At 42.3% G+C, this 20388-nt stretch overlaps 4 protein-coding genes across 5 annotated transcripts; 3 read left to right on the top strand and 1 right to left on the bottom strand.

Moving 5' to 3' along the window:
• The first annotated feature begins 825 nt into the window (after window positions 1–825).
• Window positions 826–2504, top strand: LOC108107005 (protein Aatf). Its single transcript, XM_017214346.2, has 2 exons — window positions 826–2274; window positions 2334–2504. Exons 1-2 carry the CDS (start codon window positions 899–901, stop codon window positions 2434–2436), a joined length of 1479 nt encoding a protein of 492 aa, XP_017069835.2. The 5' UTR covers window positions 826–898; the 3' UTR covers window positions 2437–2504.
• Window positions 2505–2574: 70 nt separating this feature from the next.
• LOC108107004 (homer protein homolog 1) lies at window positions 2575–6442 on the bottom strand. Its single transcript, XM_017214345.2, is given in 7 exon segments — window positions 2575–4170; window positions 4223–4357; window positions 4423–4692; window positions 4897–4975; window positions 5033–5478; window positions 5535–5823; window positions 6165–6442. Coding segments are annotated over 7 exon segments (1620 nt in total). The 5' UTR covers window positions 6179–6442; the 3' UTR covers window positions 2575–3783.
• Window positions 6443–7630: 1188 nt separating this feature from the next.
• LOC108107055 (liprin-alpha-1) lies at window positions 7631–15032 on the top strand. 2 transcript variants are annotated; one of them, XM_041819565.1, is made up of 15 exons: window positions 7631–7812; window positions 8545–8814; window positions 8879–8980; window positions 9562–9915; window positions 9986–10087; window positions 10158–10325; window positions 10386–10505; window positions 11005–11145; window positions 11621–12544; window positions 12606–13231; window positions 13295–13497; window positions 13553–13660; window positions 13724–14043; window positions 14101–14217; window positions 14277–15032. In XM_041819565.1, exons 2-15 carry the CDS (start codon window positions 8566–8568, stop codon window positions 14364–14366), a joined length of 3624 nt encoding a protein of 1207 aa, XP_041675499.1. In that variant the 5' UTR covers window positions 7631–7812; window positions 8545–8565; the 3' UTR covers window positions 14367–15032. The 2 variants fall into 2 exon arrangements, with proteins under 2 accessions (XP_041675499.1, XP_041675498.1); XM_041819564.1 differs by lacking the exons at window positions 7631–7812; window positions 8545–8814; window positions 8879–8980; ... (2 more) ...; window positions 10158–10325; window positions 10386–10505 and having other exon boundaries at window positions 10972–11145.
• Window positions 15033–16776: 1744 nt separating this feature from the next.
• Window positions 16777–19604, top strand: LOC108106862 (tubulin glycylase 3B). The gene is made up of 3 exons (XM_017214106.2): window positions 16777–18436; window positions 18535–19343; window positions 19414–19604. The coding sequence occupies exons 1-3, from the start codon at window positions 17110–17112 to the stop codon at window positions 19543–19545; spliced, it is 2268 nt and encodes a 755-aa protein (XP_017069595.2). The 5' UTR covers window positions 16777–17109; the 3' UTR covers window positions 19546–19604.
• Window positions 19605–20388: the final 784 nt, after the last annotated feature.

The following is a 20388-nucleotide window of genomic DNA, read 5'->3' as shown; positions in this document are numbered from 1 at the left end:
TGTGCGCGGTCTTATCAAGATGCACCTGGCCCACCTGATAAGACGGCAGTTCGTCGGTTCTAATGAGCGTTCATGTGGCATATGCATTAACTACTAACCTGCACATTCAAGTGCACCGTTTATTCAATAAATTATTTAAAGGTACTGAAATTTAATCCCGAAAATTATGCAGTGCCGGTGTTTCTAATACAAACAATATGGTTGCCTATAATAAGAATCTCATTAAATTATTAGTGTAAAATAGATATAAATATCTCTGACCTAAAGGGTTAATTTTAAAGTTGCTTAGATTAATATTTATTTATTTATATTTATTTTAAATTTTTTATTTTACTTGATAAATAAATAATTGCTATGGCAAATAATTAAGACTGCTTGATTAAAATTCAAACTTTTATTTCGACTTCTGAGCATAATTCAACTGCAAATTATTTTAATGTTGAATATCGCGTACTTTTTAATACAGATGAAAAATGCAGTTACGTTGAAGTGGCCAATACTTTTATATTTTTTAAAATTCAATCTATTCTTATATTCTGCTTAAATTTAGTTAATAAACTCATCATGTATTTTTGGCCTCTTCTTGTATCTTTTCAGGGATTATAGTTATTTAAAAAGCTTGCAGGCACCCAAGTTCCTTATATGCAGTAAAATTAGTAAAATGATAAGTAAGTATAAAAAAGTATAAAAAAAATGGAGAAAGTTTTTAAAAATTTTGTGGAAATGACCATATATAATAACGGCCTGTCAAAATATACCGCAGCGGTCCATAACCAGTGGATTTGTATGGAGTATTTAATTAGGTATTTTTAAAATTGTCGGCAGCGGGCACACTACTCCGTAAAGTTCCATGTGTCCATGTGTTTCGCTTTCAAATTATAAATGAAACACTAGCGAAATGTTGAGAAAATCAAAGAAACAGGCCGAGACGATGGCCGAAAAGGTCAGCAAACTACTTGCCCATCCGAACGAGAGCGACAGCGAGGAGGATTCGGACTTTGACGTGGCCACTGGTCCCCGTCTAGTGGACTTTGAGGAGGAGTACGACCTGCCAGATGCAAGGAGCACCGACTTTAGGAAGAGGAATGTGAAGCTGCTGTCGGAGCAAAGTGATCGATACAAGGGCAAGATCAGCAGTCGCAGGGAGCTAGATGAGGATGATGAGGACCAGGAGTTGTCCTATGAGGAAAGTGATGACGATGAAGATAATGGTGACTTGGAAGACTTTAAACAAAAATTGCAGTCTGAAGAAGCTGTGGACTCGGAGGAGGAAGCTGCGTCTGGTGATTCCGAATCCGATAAAGCAAATGAAGATGATTATTCAACAGACTTTAATAAAAAATTAAAGGCTGGTGATTTCAATTTTGATGATGAGGAGGATGATTCTGGGTCTGCTGAAGAGGACAGTGAAGAAGAGAACGAAGACGATGATGATGATGATGTCGAAGACGACGACGACGACGATACCGACGATGAAGATGCAGAGGAAGACACTATCAAACCGTCAGATGTAATGTCCAAAACCAATCATCAGGCTGAACTCCAAAAAGGACTCTGTGTCCAAAACCAACTCCGCATCTGGGAACGTCTATTGGAGCTGAGGATAAACACCCAGAAGTTCACCAGCAAAGCAAATCAGCTGCCTGCGCCTGAGACATTAAAGAAACTGGGTTCCGAGAATGATGAACTGCAATCAGTGTTAAACGAGGCCCAGGAACGCTCCTCTAAGCTGTTGGAGCAGCTGCTGGCCCTTCAGATGGCACTCCACCAGCAGAACTCAGAGATGAGAAAGTCGGTGAAGCGCAAACAGTCGTTGGATGATTCGGGTACTCCTGCCAAAAAATTCGGTTCCTTGCTGCACAACAACTTCCAGCAGGTGACGGGGTATCGCAATGAAGTGCTTCTGAAGTGGGACGATCGAACCAAACTCCTGACACCAGGAGCGGGAGTAAAGCGTAAGTCCATGCAGGAAGACTACGACATTATCAAAAAAATCGATAGCGCCCTGGCCAACCGAGAAGCCCTTGTAGAAAAGTCGCAGACGCCAAAGAGCAATCAAGCGGAGCAAAAGGAAAACGAGCCGGTACAGCGGGTTAAACACATTTACGACGACAGCGACTTCTATCACCAACAGCTTCGCGAGCTCATCGAGTACAAAGCCAGCACCTCGTCCAACATGAGTGAGATCACCAAGCAGTTTGTGGAGCTGCAGAAGCTGCGCCAGAAGATGAAGAAAAAGGTGGACACTAGGGCCAGCAAGGGTCGCAAGCTAAGGTAAATATAAGAAATTAAACATTATTTTTTTTATGATAGAATGTTAAACATACTTTTAGATATGTGGTGCACAACAAACTCATCAACTTCATGGCGCCGAATGAACATAGCGACTGGACGGAGAGCTCCAAGTCCGAGTTGTACAAATCGCTGTTTGTCTAGAAAATATCTAAATATAAATAAAGTAAAAACTATATTATGAACTTATTAAATAGGAATAAAAAGAAAAATATTGCTTTGTTATTTTAAATTTGTTTATACAAATTTATAAATTCAAATTAAAAGAAAAATCATTTTGAATTTGACTTTAATTTATTTCATATATTTATTTATTTATGTATATTTTCATTTGTTGTTTACTTTTAACTGCTAAATTTGTATGTTCAACATTTTCATTTTCGTTATTAATTCTTATTTGCTCTCAACTGGGTTATTTATGCAGCAAGTGCATAACAATATGGCTTGAATATAACCGCAAACGTTCGAAATTACCGCTTCATAACCGTTTCGTTTAGTGGGTGTTTGTGTTTCGGAGATTGTGTTGCTGTTATGTATTATCTGCTGGCTTCATTCGAGTTGCGTTTTTAATTCGATTCGATAAATATAAATTAATTGTAATAATTTGTTAATGTATTATACTAGTTGTCCACTGATGCACATACTTGACTGTTTTCTGTTTCATTTTTGTTTTTAATTTACTTTGCTAGTCTCGTGTTTTACTTGGATTTCGTTCCATTTATAAAATGTTTCTCTTCGTTTATTTTAGCTTTATACTCAATATTGGTTTCTTAGTGTGTTCGTCGTCTAAGTCATTGTTAGTTATGCATACGTTAAATTTTATATTTATAAATATCATGTATAATGTTAGTAAATCAGTGCATAACTGCAATAAACGGGAGCATTGTGGGGGAGTTGTTAGATCGAATGGGGTCGAAATACATTTCAATAAATAATCATTTAAATGTTAAGTCTAAGATTTAGAGAATACAAAAGTTTCTAAAGATTCCTTCTAAAAATACTATAAAAAGTTCGAGCACATTTACAAAATAATCTTTGTGACACTTGTTCGACAGAAATGCTTGATTCTTCTTCTTTGGGAAAATAGGTTACTGGGAGTATTCGTTAGCAAGCTCTTATTAAAAATTAATTAACAATCAGCAGAAAGTGTATGAGCACGTAATATCATCATTGCATATATATACTAGATATAAATATATTGCACTTTAATGCACACGAGAATCAATCGATTAAGACCTACATAAGTGCCACAAGGACGCGAACAATTTTGTCGAAAAATACTGGGCATAGGTTTATTCTGCATTCGATTCGAATTCACCAAAAGACGCTAAAACACATAAATGAGAAAAAAAAATATATATATAAAAGAAAGGGGAAGGGAAAGGATAAGGGTTTCTCCTAGCGCTGTCCTTGTATACAAACTACCAATATAAAGATTACAAAAATGCCACTGACTAAATTCTCTTTCGTCGCCTTTCTCTTCGATTTTTTCTAATTGTTAATGGAATTTTTCAGCAACAGGGGCAGCCCAGTTTTGGTTTTTGATTTGGAAACGAGTATGGTGGCTGTTTTGGCTCCACCAGAGCCGGTTGCAGCAGCAGCATCAGCGGAGGCAGAATTGCGCCTGGGAGCCGCCTGCCGCTGATGGAGCTCCTGGAGCAAAGCCGAGTGTTTGCCCAAGGCCTTCAGCTGGGCCGTGTTCTGGGTCTCGTAAAGCGACGACTGCAGCTGGGTGTGGATCGAGGTAACATTGGAGAGAGTGCTCTCGGCCTCGGCTGTTGGAAAGTTGCTTAAATAATGTTTACTAGTCGTGCTTCCTGTGGTTGTCGATGATGTCGTTGTAGTGTTTATCATTGTAGTCTGTTCCTGCGCTGAAACCTGTATAAAGGATTAATTAGCACTGGACAATCAATGACAATGTAAGTCACACCTTTCTCATAGCCGCTAACTCTGTGTCTCAAGTGCACTTGGCGAGTTGTATAACACTCTCCATATCCTTCTGCACCCCATACAGCTCCGAAAGTTGCTTGGCGAACACCACGTTTAAGTCGCTCAGCTTGGCCAGCTGTAAAAGATATATATATTTAAATACGCAGTAGTAAATAATTTCAAAAATATGGTTTTACTAACCGTCTGATCATTGGACTTTTCGCGTAGGCTAAGGTTGGCCGACTTAAGCTCAATTTCCTGTTGCAAGAGTTCCTTCTGCAATTGTTCTGTTCGCGCTTTGAGCGAGGCCACCTCTCGACGTAATTCATCTTCCGCGGCACCTCCTCCTCCGGTTGCAGCCACACCACCTGCGCCCGCGCAAATCTGCTCCATATCCCGCTTCAGGCGAATGTTCTCCTCCTTATAAGTGTGCAGTTGGCGCTTCCATTCGTCTACGTTAGCAGTTGATTCCTTAAATTATTCAAAAGTATAAATAACACAACATTACTCATCCGAATTTAAATACATCTTAAAGTGGGGATATGTGTAACTACAAAGTACAGACTACATTTGTGGAAAATATCCCAAGAATTTTATGCTTTATATCCTTGTCAGATTTACGATGAAGTTCCTGTATTCTATTTTCATTAAATACGTTATATACGATTAGCTCACCTGCAGAGCACTTGTCAGGCGTATGTTATTGTTCTTCAAGGTGGCCAGCTCGATTTCCCACTTTTTGGCATTTGCGCAGCTAAAATGAAGTCGGATTATTAATGCCTAAACCGTTGATAGAAACTATGTTGCTTACCTTTGTGCCAGAGCCATTTTCAGGCGCTCGTTTTCGTACTTCAGCTGCTGCTCTGCGGTGGCACCCGCTCCCGGTCCCGTGTGCATACCTACAATGCTGCCTCCCGATGAGATGGTCACTCCCCCACCACCCACAACTGCAGTTCCGCCCGAAGTGGGCTGAGGCGAAGGTGTGGCCGATCCGATATCCGCCTTGACATCGCTGGTGTTCAGCAGCTTGTGGGAGGGACTGTCCGGATTGGCGTTTTGGGTATTCGTGTTGCTCAGGTTTGGCGGCTCCACAGTGTGCGGATCAATGGCTGTGTTATCGTTCTGCATGGAGCCTACAGCTCGTCCAGAAATGGGCGATGTGTTGGCCGAGGTGGTGGGCGTAACGGCATTAGAGCCGTTGGCCGACTTCATGGCATTCTTGGTGGCCTCCTTGACTTCCTGGAACTTCTCCACGAACTGCAAGTGAAAGCGGTTATTTAAGGAACATATGGGGAAAAAGACTGGCCACCTACCTTGGTCAACTCCGCCTCTGAGGCAAATCCTAATCCGTACACCGTATTCGCCCGCACATCGCTCCACTGACCGAACTTTTGGGAGGTCTGGGTGAAGGTCATGTTGGGCGTGATCGTCGAGTTAATCACCGCTTTGGTTCCCTCGACGCTAATGATGCGGTAAAGATTCCTCGAGCTGTCGTAGAAGAAGCTCACGTTGACTGCCTTCATGCTGGCCGTGATCCAGGTCCGCTTCGTCTTCGGATCGATGTGGAAGACGTGCGCCTGGCAAGTGAAAATCGGTTGTTCGCTGTGGGCCATAAAGGGATTAAAATGGCAGAGGAGTGATTAATTTAAAATTCCATTTCGAGGAGGTAATAAATGGTGCCCCTGTGTTAGCGTTTGCCTATTAGAAACCTGTAATCGACCAGGGTGTGAGTTGAACTAGTCCTTGGACTACCGTGTAATATTAAAATGGGAAGTTTAAACTTAATCTGCTTTTTACTGAAGTTATTCATATATATTCTTTGATTATGTGGATTATATTATTTATTTCATTTATCTTGTTTTTTAGCTTTACAGAATGATCTTTTGGGGGCTTTATGGTACCAGTTACCACAGTCAGTGCCTATATACTTCCTTATCTTTTACCTTTCCGCCGACATTGTCCAATGAGTTCTAATGTCTTCCCGTTATCTCAGGCGACTGGCGACCGCCGACTAAATTGCATTATGTGCTAAGCCTTTTCGACAGCCTTGCTTTTGATTTTGATTCTCGGGCGAAAAACACACGCACACCTGCACATCCACACATCTGTACACACCTGCACACCCACATAATTGGCCAGCCCACGCTTGTGCGTGTGTGCTGTGTGTATGTATGTTTGTGTACATATTTACGCCGCCCGCTACACACAGAAAGCCAGCAACAACAACAAAAACAGCTAGTACGGCGTCGATTTTTCCCACACTAAAACTGGATGTTTGTGGCGCTTCTGACACGCCCTCCGGCCTTACCCCATTGTATTCGTTGGCTTCGGCGCTGGCTAAATGTTTTACAAACGGGTTAAACCTATGCTAGTGGCTTTTACTGATTAATTCCACGATTAAAAAAATAAAACACAAACGCCTAGAGCTGGAACCAAAATCGATGTTTGTGATACTATCGATGTTTTATAAATAGAACCATCTGTACTTGATCTAAAAAATTACACGATATTTATCGAATATATATATATATATATTTGATGCAACGATTTCTAATGATATGTTAAATGAATAAGTAATTATAACTGAAAACATGGTCAATAATATTTAAAATAGTATTTGTTAATTGCCTTTGTTAGCATATGGTTTTCACTCGCAAATAAAATTAAAAACGTAAACAAGAATTCGAAATGATTAATTTGTATGTCAGTGCTGCCATATTGCTCAAACAGTTTTTCGAAATAGTAGCGTTGCCGGAACGATCAGACAGTTTCGACTTTTGTTCCCAGAATAAGCTCAAGGAGTAAAAATTTAAATTTTTTCGTTGTAAATCCTTTAACGTAAATTATTATTCATTTAACATCTTTTATCGGAAAAATTAAAAACTGGAATGATACTGTCGACATTTACGTTGCTGGTTAACACTTATCTGATAAACTAAAAAAAAATTTTTGATTTTATTCTAAGAGCTTTATCTACCAACAAAAAATGTTAGCATCCTAATGCAACAATTATACAAAGAAAATATAAATTATTAAAGTTAAAAAAAAAGTATAATTTTCAATGCAAACTTTTAAGAAATATTCAGGTTACTTGATACAACTTTAGAAATGTTTTTCGGAAATACTCATTTTATGAAATCTAAAACAATTGTTACTTTGTTATCTTGCGATTGATTTTTAAAGAAACGGAAAGAACTTTTTCGCTAAGTGATAAACGAACATTTTTTCTTTACATTTGCTTTATTAAAAGTTTTAATATAAAACCTATAAATGATTTAATTCATTCTCTGCCTATCGAAAAACAGGTGTTCTACTCTACATCCTACATCTACGTCTAAATAGTGTTGCCGAATCTGCAAATACAAAAACAACGTTTTATCTCACTGAATCAGTGTGACCGCTGGAAAGTACTAAAAATATACTGGCTATGAAAAATATACACACGCGTACCAGCAAGAGTAAATTGGGGAGAAAACCTCTTTGGAATTTGGTTTAATTAATTAAAAGCCGTCGGAAGGACCTATGCGAAGGGCAAGACGCGGCCAGAGTTGTTGTTGCTGCTGCTGCCCAGCCGCCGTGCGATCGATCGGGGTACGTTTTACGGCGGAACGAGGAGTGGGGAGTGATTTTCTCGCAGCTTTTTTTTCGCACGAACGCCGTCCCCCAAAACGGAATTTTGAGGTGAAAAAGTGATTTAAACACAAGGAAAAACGCAGTAAACCCGCACCTGCTGCTAGTTTAACCCTGTTACGGGCATTTGTGGTTGCAAAATGCGACAGCGACACACCTAGGCACAAAAAATATGCCAGTTATGCGAAAGAGAAAAAGTGCTGTGCCTGTGTGCGTATGCGTGTGAGTGTGTATGCCGTGCATGTGCCTGTGTGCGTGTGTGTTGGTGTAGAAAACTTGTTATCAATGCGGCGCCTATGATAAGTCTCATTAGACATGTTTCTCCCACTATGCTGGGCATTCCAATTGGAGTGGCGAGCGAACACCAGTGTGTGTGTTTCTAATAGCCGGACTCCACTGGCAAACTTTTTCACATCTGATCAAATGAGCTTGCACCTTGAAGGAGCTGCAAACATTTCAATGTATTTTATAGCTGGTTTTTACGCCGATAATGTATTTTATCCTAACAAAATAATTTCTATATGAAAATAGTATTACAGTTAATGGCTCTAAGGTGTCATTATGCTTTATGGAAAAAAAGAATCGGTGCACTTTCCTTACAATCATATTTGGTTCAAGACATAATGTACCTAAAGTACCATATGTAAGGCATATGTGTTGCGGCCTTAACATCTACCTTGCTCTCTCGCACAGTCTGGCGGCCCCAACTAAATAATGTGGAACATGATGTGCGACGTAATGCCCACGATATCCGAGGATAGCATCTCGCAGCGCTCCTCGCAGTTCAGCGGGGAGGACGCGAATTTTGAGCAACTGATGGTCTCCATGCTGGACGAGCGGGACAAGCTGATGGACAGCCTGAGGGAGGCGCAGGAGCGGCTTGGCGAGACCGAGAACAAGCTGCATGACGTCGAGAAGGAGCGGGACAGCTTGCAGCGCCAGATCAACGCCAATCTGCCGCAGGTACTTTGATTCTTTGTTCATATTTTTTGGAATACTGACCATTCGATCTGGATTCTGACTCCAGGAGTTCGCCACCCTCACCAAGGAACTGACGCAGGCTCGGGAAACCCTACTGGAGCGGGATGAGGAGATCGGGGAGCTTAAGGCGGAAAGAAATAATACCAGGGTAAGCACTGCCCGGAAATCTATTTCTGTATAGCGTCGTCCAGGTGACAGGAGGATTAACCGAAAGGCGGGATGACCCTTTTAGCTTGCTCTCTTTTCTCTCTTTTATCTTACCAAGTTGTAACATTTGTAGAGCTTAGGTAGTTATTATTTATTACCTTAACGTTCTGACCAAACTAACACATGTAGGTATTTTAACAATTACCTGTAATCTGAGACTAAAATCTTTTTCACTGATTTTCCTGGAACTCAAAAAGTTATTGATAAGTGATATTAGTCATTCTATTATTGATATTACGAGAAACAGTTGTAGGTACTTTATCTTGCCAAACCTTATGGCGTGCTTAGTCTATTTTGTCCAAAGAGGCGTAGTTAGGCTCTATGTAATTATCTACCTGATTGCCCATTTGGTTTCGTTTTATGAGACCTATAAAAATGCTATAGATCGATTAGTTTACGATTTTGCAATATTTATAAGTATTTCCACTCCACAATGATTTTTAATTTTTTAAATAGTAACTACATTAATGTGAATTTCCATGTAAGCTCTCCTTTTTACTGATGTTAATTTAATAATTCCAGCTTCTCCTGGAGCACTTGGAGTGTTTGGTGTCCCGCCACGAGCGTTCCCTGCGTATGACCGTCGTAAAGCGACAGGCCGCCGCCCAAAGCGGAGTCTCCAGTGAGGTGGAGGTGCTCAAGGCGCTCAAGTCGCTGTTCGAGCACCACAAAGCACTGGACGAAAAGGTTCGCGAGCGCCTGCGCCTCTCCATCGAGAAGAACAACATGATGGAGGAAGAACTGAGCTCTGCCAAGGAGGAACTGGCCCAGTACAAGGCGGGTGTGGTGCCAGCGGGCGTGGGCAGTGGTGGCGGAGCGGGGAGTGCCACAACCGCTGCTGGAGGTGGAGGCACCGAGAACGGGCTCAAAGAAAAGGTGAGTTCCCTACTTTGAAGCGCATTCAACCATGTCGGTCATAACATCCATTTTATTTCTCCAAATCTAGGTGGCAAGCGTTGGCGGATCTGGTGGCGTCAATGGCGAGGCAAATGAGCTAAATGACTACGCAGCCAAGACCCACGAACTGCAAACGATCATTGAGAAGCAGGTGAAGATCGCAGATGCTAATCCCAATGTGCAGCTGATGAATATGTTTTATGATCCACTTTCTCTTTCAGACCTCTGAACTCTCTCAGTGGCAGCGACGCGTCTCTGATCTGAACAACAAGATCAGCGAGCTGGAGGAGAATATGTCGCGAGTGCAGAAGGATCACTGCAAGGCCCAGGACCAGTGTTCCAAGCTGCAGCGAGATCTGCGCGAAAATGTGGCCCAGAAAGAGGATCAGGTGAGCTGCTAATTCATAAAATTCAGTCTTAAATTTATGCTAATATCTTTTGATTTCCAGGAGGAGCGCATTACCACATTGGAGAAGCGCTACCTGAATGCTCAGAGGGAGTCAACTTCGTTGCATGATCTCAACGAGAAACTCGAGCAGGAACTTCGGCACAAAGAGGCACAGCTCAAGGTGGGTAGACGAAACTATTACTGGGTTGATGGTCAAGGCGGGCAAATTGTCATTATTATTAATGGGGGATCGATTTTTTTGAATATCAAAAGTACGAACTTAAAATTAGCTTCAGCTGTTGGCTCCATTGTTAAAGAATTGACGTATGTCAGGCAAACAGACAACTAATTTGTAGTTTTGTCTTACTTTTACATTATGTATCTTTAAAGCTTTATAAACGAAACTTTGCTAGTGCTAGTGCGTTTCTGAATTTGTTAGTAATTATATATCATCTATATATATGTGCCTATATTTCTGTTATATGAGACAAAAAAATCGATCCAATATACATTTAATTGTGCCCTAGCCTGCTCTTTCATTAAGCTCCCCTTAAGCGTGACTAATATATTGCATTTACATACGCAACAATTTTCCCCCGACAACTAATCGAACAAACCCGCCCTGAACACACGAACCAAAATCAATCCTTGCCACATGATCAATGCCGTATCCGAATCAGCTGCACGAGGAAAAGATCGGGGCCATCGAGGAGAAGCTGGAGCTCTCCGAACAGAAGCTCGCCCAACACGCCAAGCTGCAGCCTGACATGGAGGAGCAGCTAAAGGCACGCATGGAGGCATTGACTAAGGTAGGAAACAAGGTATGCACTCGAACTAATATGCGCGCCGGACAGGTTCCATATGACAAGTATCAACAATTATTATCCCGTACAACCACAACTCTATTTTGTGTAATGCTCTTTTCTTTTGCCAACTTTCCACTACAAGAAACCACCAACAACTTGAACAACAAGTCTGTCTCTATGTACTATATATACCTACAATTTCTCTATCTTTACTGCACCAGAACTTTTTACTCTTACGCACCCTAAAACCTATTCAAAATCAGACCAAACAGGCCTTTTTGTATACCAATCTCAAAGGTTCTTCTATAAGTCTTTCAATTTGTCTTATCAGTGAAAAGTTTTTAATTTCTTTTGATTATTCTTATTGGTATACAAAAGGGCCAACTCACATTTAGCTTTCATTACTAAAACCCGAACTAACATCTTTCACTGCCACTGATAAAACCTTGTGAACAAGTTCATTAAACTCGCTGGCTCAAACCATTTGCAGGCTCAAGAAAGACACGGTTCTGCGGAAGACCGCATCCGTGGATTGGAGACGAACCTCGACGAGAAGACCAACGAGGTGGTAAGACTGAACCAGCGTCTCAAGATGAACGAGGAGCACAACCTGCGGCTCTCCTCCACGGTGGACAAGCTGCTCTCGGAGTCCAATGAGCGACTCCAGGTGCACTTGAAGGAGCGCATGCATGCGCTGGACGAAAAGAATGCCCTTACCCAGGAACTAGAGAAGGCGCGCAAGGTGGCCGAGGAACTGCACCACGAGAAGAGTGAGATCATGAAGGAGCTGTCGAAGACACGGTTAGAGATCGAGAACTTCAAGCGCCAGCTTCTGCAGCAGGAGATCGCCTACAATATCCAACAGACGGAGGCGCTCACCCGGAGTCTATCGCCCAGTAGCGTTGTGGACGCCAGTGGAGCCTTTAGCAGAAGCAACTCGCATGCCAGTTTCGAGACCCACTCGCTGCGGCGTCAAAGCAAGCAGCGTTTGTCTGAGGAGAACGCCCTGGTCCGCTCCATGGCCGAGCAAGAGTGGGAAAAGCTGCAGCAGGCGGCGCACGCCCAGCAGCAGGCCTACGAACTAGTGGCCAGCGCTGCGGAGTGCGACGACTCAGATGTCCTGTATGCGGCAGCCACGGCTGACATGATGTCTCCGTCGGGTCACACGGATGCCCAGACCTTGGCCATGATGCTGCAGGAGCAGCTTGACGCCATCAACAATGAGATTCGACTGATCCAGGAGGAGAAGCAGTCGACGGAGGCACGGGCTGAGGAGCTGGAGTCGCGTGTGGGCAGTCTAGAACACGTTAACCTGCTGGCTCGCGGTCGTTCCATGGACAGGCAGAGTCCGCCCATGAGTGGCCGGAGCACGCCCAACAGCCCGCAAAGGGATTTCATGCAGAAGTATCATACGGTGAGTGGCTTAAAATATTTACCAAGGAAACGATATTCATTTTTTATCATTTAACTCACAGCTCAACTTGCCCGTGCTGTCCAGTGATGCCTCCCGCGAAGAGCTTCATGGCGGCATGTCTACCACAGGTGATTCGAGTTCCGGCGGAGCTGCCTCTCCACTGACTGCCAGGTCTATGCGCCTGGAGCGTGTGGCCCAGGCCTTGGCTCACAGCCAAGAGGAGCTAAGGCGACGTTCGATCGGCTTAAATCCCAGTGCCCCGGTGGCCACTAATCACAGTGGAGGTCACATGCCACTCAGCAGCCATAGCTACGGGCTCTCGCCGCTCAGTTCTCGTTACGGCAGCCAAGAGTCATTAAGACATTACAATACCATGGGCTCTATGTCCATGCTGCAGACGCCTACTTCGGGTGTGTCTAGGGATGCGGCAGCTGCTGCTGTGCAGAAGAAAAAGGGCATAAAGTCCTCGCTGGGAAGGTTCTTCAGCAAAAAGGAAAAGGTCAAAGGCGTGAAAGATACGCTGCCTGACGGCTCGCCCAGCATGATGTCCATCGGCAACCTGTCGATCGGACTAAGCGAGGTGGACTCCAATTACGATGCCATGAGCATGACTGGGGGCATGATGCCCCGCATTGCCAGCTCCCAGGGATCCAAAATAAGCAGCGTTGACTACGGCAGGCAGAAGAAGTGAGGATTTATCTAATATAACACTATTTATGAATGTTTATTAATAATTTATGTCCTTTTCAGAGAACACGACTATCGCAATGACTTGCTGGGCGAGGCCATGAAGGCGGGCACTCCGTTTGCTCTGTGGAACGGCCCCACCATTGTCGCCTGGCTGGAGCTGTGGGTGGGCATGCCGGCCTGGTACGTTGCCGCTTGCCGGGCAAACGTTAAGTCCGGGGCCATTATGAGTGCGCTAAGCGACACGGAAATTCAGCGGGAGATTGGTAAGAATCTTGGGTATCCTCATTGCATTCTCTGGCTAACTTTTTTCGTCGACAGGCATTAGCAATCCCCTACACAGGCTCAAGCTTCGTCTTGCCATTCAGGAAATGGTTTCATTGACCTCTCCCTCGGCGCCACAAACCTCACGAACCACTCTGGCGTTTGGTATGATTTCATAAAATGTGTATTTGAAAATCTCAGGTTATAGTTATAAATATGTATCCGCAGGCGATATGAACCATGAGTGGATTGGCAACTACTGGTTGCCCGGACTGGGTCTACCGCAATACCGCACAACCTTCATGGAGTGTCTAGTGGATGCCCGAATGCTGGACCATCTCACTAAGAAGGACTTGCGCGGTCAGCTCAAAATGGTGGACAGTTTCCATCGGACCAGCCTGCAGTTTGGCATATCGATGCTCAAGCGCCTAAACTACGATCGCACAGAGTTGGAGCACAGGCGCAAAATGAGTGAAAACGGGTTGTGCGATGTGCTGGTCTGGAGCAACGAGAGAGTCATTCGGTGGGTGGGCAGCATCGGACTGAAGGTAAGTGTCGTCTCAGGATCATCGACTTTAAAGGCCTTAATAAACATGATTTTTCAGGAATATGCCAACAACTTGCTCGAATCGGGAGTGCATGGGGGATTGATGGCCCTGGACGAGGGTTTTGATGCCAATGCCATGGGTTTGGCCCTCCAAATACCCACACAAAATGCTCAGGTAAGCCAAACGAACCCACTTTTTAGATCAAAATCAAAACTGAATAATTTTTCTAAAAGGCTCGCCAAATACTCGATACGGAGTTCAATAATCTGCTGCAGATCGCCACAGATCGGAGGCCGGAGAACGAGCAGCGAAGCGCTTCCTGATGCAGCTACAGTCCGCCCACGTCCTCGGTGGATGAGTGAGCTGCTGCTGGAGGGCAGGACACATACAATAGAAGCAACCTACAACAATAAGAACGTAAAGACCAGGGGCAACGTTTCCTAAACCGTAACAGTAACGACAAGCAGAACTAAAAAAGAGAGAAGGATAGATATGCTAGCAGCAACTACGCCACAAAACTCTAACAAGAAAGACGCAACGCAAGAGACTCCCCAGCATGATGCACGTCTAATCCACATATTTAATATATATAAATACACGCATAGTCACATAATCCATAACAAGACAATGTATACAAGACATAGCACATACTCTACATAGGATATACGTAGTTGCATTGGCGCCGAGTCGCTGCTGCTGCCGCTGCCAGGGGTGTACAAGTTTTAGAAGCTAATCAGTTTTCGATTGTAAAATTATTATTGTTTTTTTTTATATAGTGTAATTGGGCTTGCAATAGACTAACAGTATTTTGTTTTAGATGATGCAGCAGAGGTGGGCAGAGAGATGACAGCGTGCTTCGAACCAAATTCGTAACCAAACTTGTTTGTTATATAATTTTTATGGCATTTTGTACAGTTTTTAATTTAATCCATTTTATTAATTTCTTTAAAACTTTAAATTAAAACAACTAACATACGCTTTACATATGACATTATCGTGTTTCTGTTTAGGTTTTTGTAGAAGGCAGATACGGCGTTCCAATTGAGTTTATAAACTGAACAACATGCACAACAATCAGGCATACATATATAGAGTAACAGCTGCATATATATATACGATTTATATATATTAAAATAAATCTAATTATTAAACATTATGAAGCATACGTGTAACTAACAAGAAAGTATTAAATGTGAAGTGAACGAAGGGGAAGGGAAGAGATGTAGAAGTCGCAAGCGCCCATTGAAACCAACTATTTACATACTTATATATACGAGAGATCATTTAGTAATCGAAAAAGCTTTAAAGGCAAACTAAACCTAAACCAAAACTCAAATCTTAGCCTTTGCACAAGCCATTAATAGAGAATTTCTTTGCTCATTGGCTTGAGGAGTTCGCATTCGATCTTCAATAGCGAACAAAGTCTTTAAATACTTTTAACGATCGATCTATTCACAAAATCTAAAAGCATATCCATTGTTTTTCAAAACATAAAATTACAAAACCTAATTGAAGTTTAGTTGAAAGTGCGGCCAGTTGAGTCATGATGAGAAGAAGGTCTTTCTTTTCTGTTGAATTCCCCCTCCTTAAAACTAACCACTCTATTTAAGTTTCGCATGTACTTACTTTTCCCTATATACATACATATGTTAAAGCACACAAACTGCCACATAACAACACGTACACAAGGAATCATCCACAGCATCTAACAATGTTGGTTATTGGGGTCTTATGTACACTAAGTTTAAGTTTTTACTTATTTGTACAAAAAACCAAAATCGCAACTAACGCTTGTCTTTAAGTTGAAATAGAGAAAATACAAACAGAAATCAGTAAAAATGAATACCATATACTTAAATTAATTTATAAAAAACTAATATATATATTATAAAATACTAACAATAAAAGAATACTTAATGAAATTATTTCAACTGTATTAGCAAAATTAAAAAAAAAAAAAAAAGAAAATGTAACGCGTAAAGAAACTTATAAAAGCTCTAAAAAACTGAAAACTTATTTATGTATGTAACTGTAGCATTACCTAAGGAAATCCAAGAGTAAAGCAAATATTTACGATGTGTAACCTTAATTGACTAACTACTAATCCACAATATCTAAGTTAATTTAAAAACAGGATTGGTTTAATTGTTGACTTTTGTTGAAAATTCCACAAAAGGAAGAGTTTAAAAATAAAAACCGAGCGTAACTAAACTAAATGCATAACCTAAATATAAAATTGATTACCTTACACTTATGTAAATATATTTATACAATATTGTGAACATGAAAATTGAATGCAATACAAGCAAATTAGGTAAAAATTCCGGTTAGGAGTTTTTTATATGTACCATATATATTTGAAAAAAGGAAACCAGCAAACCACAAAAACAAATGAAGAAAATATAACTACAAATTAAAATTTATTACAAAAAAAGCAAACCAAACATGCTTTAATATAATGACTATTTTTAAGAGGGTTATATAGGGAAGGGGTCATTAGCTCGACTGGTGTCTTGCAACTTACAGCTTGATCAAAGAGCATGTTAATCTGAGGAACTGAAAGATGGAATTGCTCTTGGCAACATTTGTAGTGTAGATTGGACTAAAGCAATTTTCCATCTAATCACCGCAAATATGTACATATATTTTGATCACTTTATAGAGTTGGGACAGGCAACAGCATGCTTTGATTTCAATGCGTTCATTTCAGTTTCACATTCGTTTCGTCAAAGGTTTCCTCTTTTTTTTTTTGGTCTCAAATTTTGTTGTCTATGCGAAGAAGAAATGTTTTTTAAGTCAATCAAGACATTTCGTTAGTACATGCGATACTGTTAGAAACTGTTTGGCTCCTGCTTCAAAATTCCACGTTAATAGCACGGAACAACCGGCTGCTTTGGCAACTAGCCGACTCAACAATCACTCGCCCTTTTCGGGAGAAGGGACAAGAACAGCCCTGGACAAGGCCAGCTTAGGACACGGATATTGAAGGGGTTACTGAACCGGGTGAAGGGAAAGAACAATCATCTACTGAGTTGAGGGGGGAGAACAGGAGCAGAAGCCAGCAGTATGACCACCCAGAGCCACACGCCGACCGGATTCACCGGGAGTCGCAACAGCTATTACAACCCTGTCTCGAAGATCCAGTCGCTAATCCACAACCTGGACGCAGAGCTGGTCCAGCTGTGCAAGCAGTGCTCTGTGAACAAGCCGCTGAGTAGCCATAACAACAACACTTCTTATGGAAGTCACTTTGGCTCGACCTTCGGAGCGCTTGGTGGTCTTAACTCTAGCTCCCTGGGTGGGGTCGGTGCGGCCAGTCAATACCGTCCCGAGAGTATTAACAATCTGCTGGCCCGCGCACGAGCCGTCAATCCGCCATCCAGGACCGCCAGTACCAGTTCGCCCAGTTCGCAGGAAGCCCAGAAGCGTCAGATGCGCAATGTCTACCGAACCCGCGTAATCGATGCCTATCGAAACCGGCGGATCTTCACTGTATACGGAAACTATCACACGGTGAGACGGGCTCTGATGCGAAGGGGCTGGCTTGAGAAGCTGCCGGCCTCCCGTCACTCCAAGTTGCAGAGCATGTCCGAAGACGCTTTGCTAGAGCACGCCCGGCGGGGCAACGACTACGAGACGGTGATCATCTCCAAGATGATCAACCACTTCCCGGCCTTCTTCATCTGGCAGGGTAAGGGCCAGCGCGACCTGTGCGCCGAGGTGAGACCCTTCCGAAACCGGGTGCGCCGCAGCCAGTTCCTAGACTTTTCCACCAAGGTGGGTCTAGTGGGCTGCGCCGAGCAGGAGCGTTGGTATCGCGAGGACGGTGTCTGCGGGATGAGCTATCCGCGTTTCTACCGCCTGGGAGGGAACAATCTGGAGGAGCGCATGGCCTTCATAGAGGACTACCAGCAGACGCAGGCCCGTTCCCTACTGCGCTACGTGAGGGAGCACCAACCATCGGAACTCATCAGTGATCATGGCACTATATCCAGCACTACCTTGGACTTTGCCCTCGGGAAGGTGAAGAGGATGGTACGCAACGCAGAGCACTACTCCTTGGACGACGCTCGAATCAAGCCGCCAACGCCTGCGGAGATTGTTGAGAACCAGACCTTCATGGTTCAGTCTACCGATGTGCTCAAGTCCAATGCCAAGTTCAAGGTCAGCGAGAAGGTGATGACGGAGTACGCTCGATTGGCTGGGTTATATCTCGATCAGATCGAGTCCCTTCGCTCGGACTACCGGTGGGATGGCTGCCGCAACTTGTGGATCCTTAAACCTGGATACCAATCGCGCGGCATCGGCATCGTCATCCGCAGCTCCCTGGACGACATTCTTCAGTGGACATCCAACAACCAGAATAAGAAATACATCGTCCAGAAGTACATAGGTGAGTGGGGCTATCGTGGCTAACAAGTTGGTTTTCTAGCACATAAAAGGTTAGCCCTCATAATATTTATCGATTTTCTCCCTTTCTTCTTTTGCCAGAGCGACCCTTGCTAATATACCGCACCAAGTTCGATATCCGGCAGTATATGCTGCTGTGCATCACCGACTCTAAGGTGAGCATCTGGACGTACCGGGACTGCTATCTACGCTTCAGCTCTCAGGAGTTCACCATGGACGACTTGCGAGAGTCCATCCATTTGACTAACAACTCGGTGCAGAAGCGGTACAAGAACAAGAGCAACAGGGACTCTCGGCTGCCGAAGAGCAACATGTGGTCCCTGGACCAATTCAAGGCTTACCTACGCCAAATGGGTGCCCCGGATGGGTCGTGGTCCAAGACGTACAACGGATTCAAGCAGAATCTGGTGGCAGTAGTGATGGCCAGCTTAGACGAGACAGAGCTGTTACAAAATGCCTTCGAGTTGTATGGTTGCGATTTCATGATCGATGAGCACTACAATCCTATTTTGATCGAGATCAACTCGACACCGGATCTCTCGCCATCCACTGAGATCACCGCCAGGATATGTCCGATGGTCCTAAAGGACTGCATCCGTGTGGTGGTTGATCTTCCTAAGAACCCCACTGCCGCCACCGGGCTCTTTGAGCTGGCCTTTGAAGTTAACTACAGCATCAACAAGGGAGCCGACGGCAAGCCGCTCGAACTGAATGGCAAACAGATGACCATTTTCGAGAACATGCCTAGACCCCGTAATAGTCCCAGGACGCGGCTATTTCGGAAGATTTTGAACAACGTGAAGACTTCTACCAGCAAAAAAATGGAAAAGGCCAAGGAAGCTCCAGCTAAAATTGTAAAGACCTCCAATGCCAAGATCTCAAAAAAGAAGGTATGGTATATTCAAGTTTAGTTTAAGAGTTTTAATTGGAACTTTTATTTTTTCTTTCTTCTCTTCACAGAAACATGGGACCTCAGCGGAAAATTCAAGCGTGTCCTCCATGCATCCCTCGTCACAAAACTTGCAACCTAAGGTTATTCTGAACCCAACAGCTCGCGAGAACCTGGCACTTCAATATACCGCTCCAAAGTAATAATAAATACAGAACTAGTTTTTTAAAACTTGTAATAAAAAAGTTTACTAAATAAGTAAGAATATTTAATATTTATTTTACTTCCCTTTCTTACTTTATTAGTATTATCTTTGTGTTAGGATATATATCGGAAAACTGAATGAGTTTTATTAAAATGCAGTAAGTTATCTCCAAAACTGTGTGGTCTAAACTTCCAAAACTATGAAAAGTGAGTTAAACTAATATCATTCATTAGTTATTATAAAAAGGAATGGTTTAGCATCTGCCTTAAAATGTAAAGACCTTTAACGACTACTAGCTACGATTTCCCAAGATAAATTTCCCGATCAGCCATACTTTTACCACCAATTCCCAAATTGATTTAAATTTATTGAATAGCTAAAACATTTAATAGAATACAATAACATCCACTAGTTTTTATAAAGATTTTTCGATTAAACTCTTGTTAAAATATGTATAATCATTCGTCCTGCTACTTGATTATTAATTGAATTAAATGCAGACCTATTTAATATTTGATTTTAAAGGCATCGTATTAGTAATTTTTTAATTTAAACATAACTATCTCAGTTTACTAAAATATTAATCTAATTAAAATTTTCTCAAATACAATAAAATGGTAATATTAATTAGTTTATGACTAGAATTTTGAATATATTTAAGAGAATATTATGGATATTAAACTTTACAAATTAAATTAACGTAGATGTTTCAAGATAATAATATTAATTCTAATAATTAAACAAATATTTTTTTACATATAGTAATATTTTTCACCCTATAACAATTAACGTTTTTAAACATTGTTTTGTCTAAATACAAACGGCAGCCTATTCACAGGGA

Source organism: Drosophila eugracilis, unplaced genomic scaffold, assembly GCF_018153835.1.
Source record: "Drosophila eugracilis isolate 14026-0451.02 unplaced genomic scaffold, ASM1815383v1 contig_764, whole genome shotgun sequence".
In the NCBI taxonomy this organism is placed as follows: domain Eukaryota; kingdom Metazoa; phylum Arthropoda; class Insecta; order Diptera; family Drosophilidae; genus Drosophila; species Drosophila eugracilis.
The sequence above is the reverse complement of the archived record's forward strand: the minus strand, read 5'-3'. Positions and strand labels throughout refer to the sequence as shown.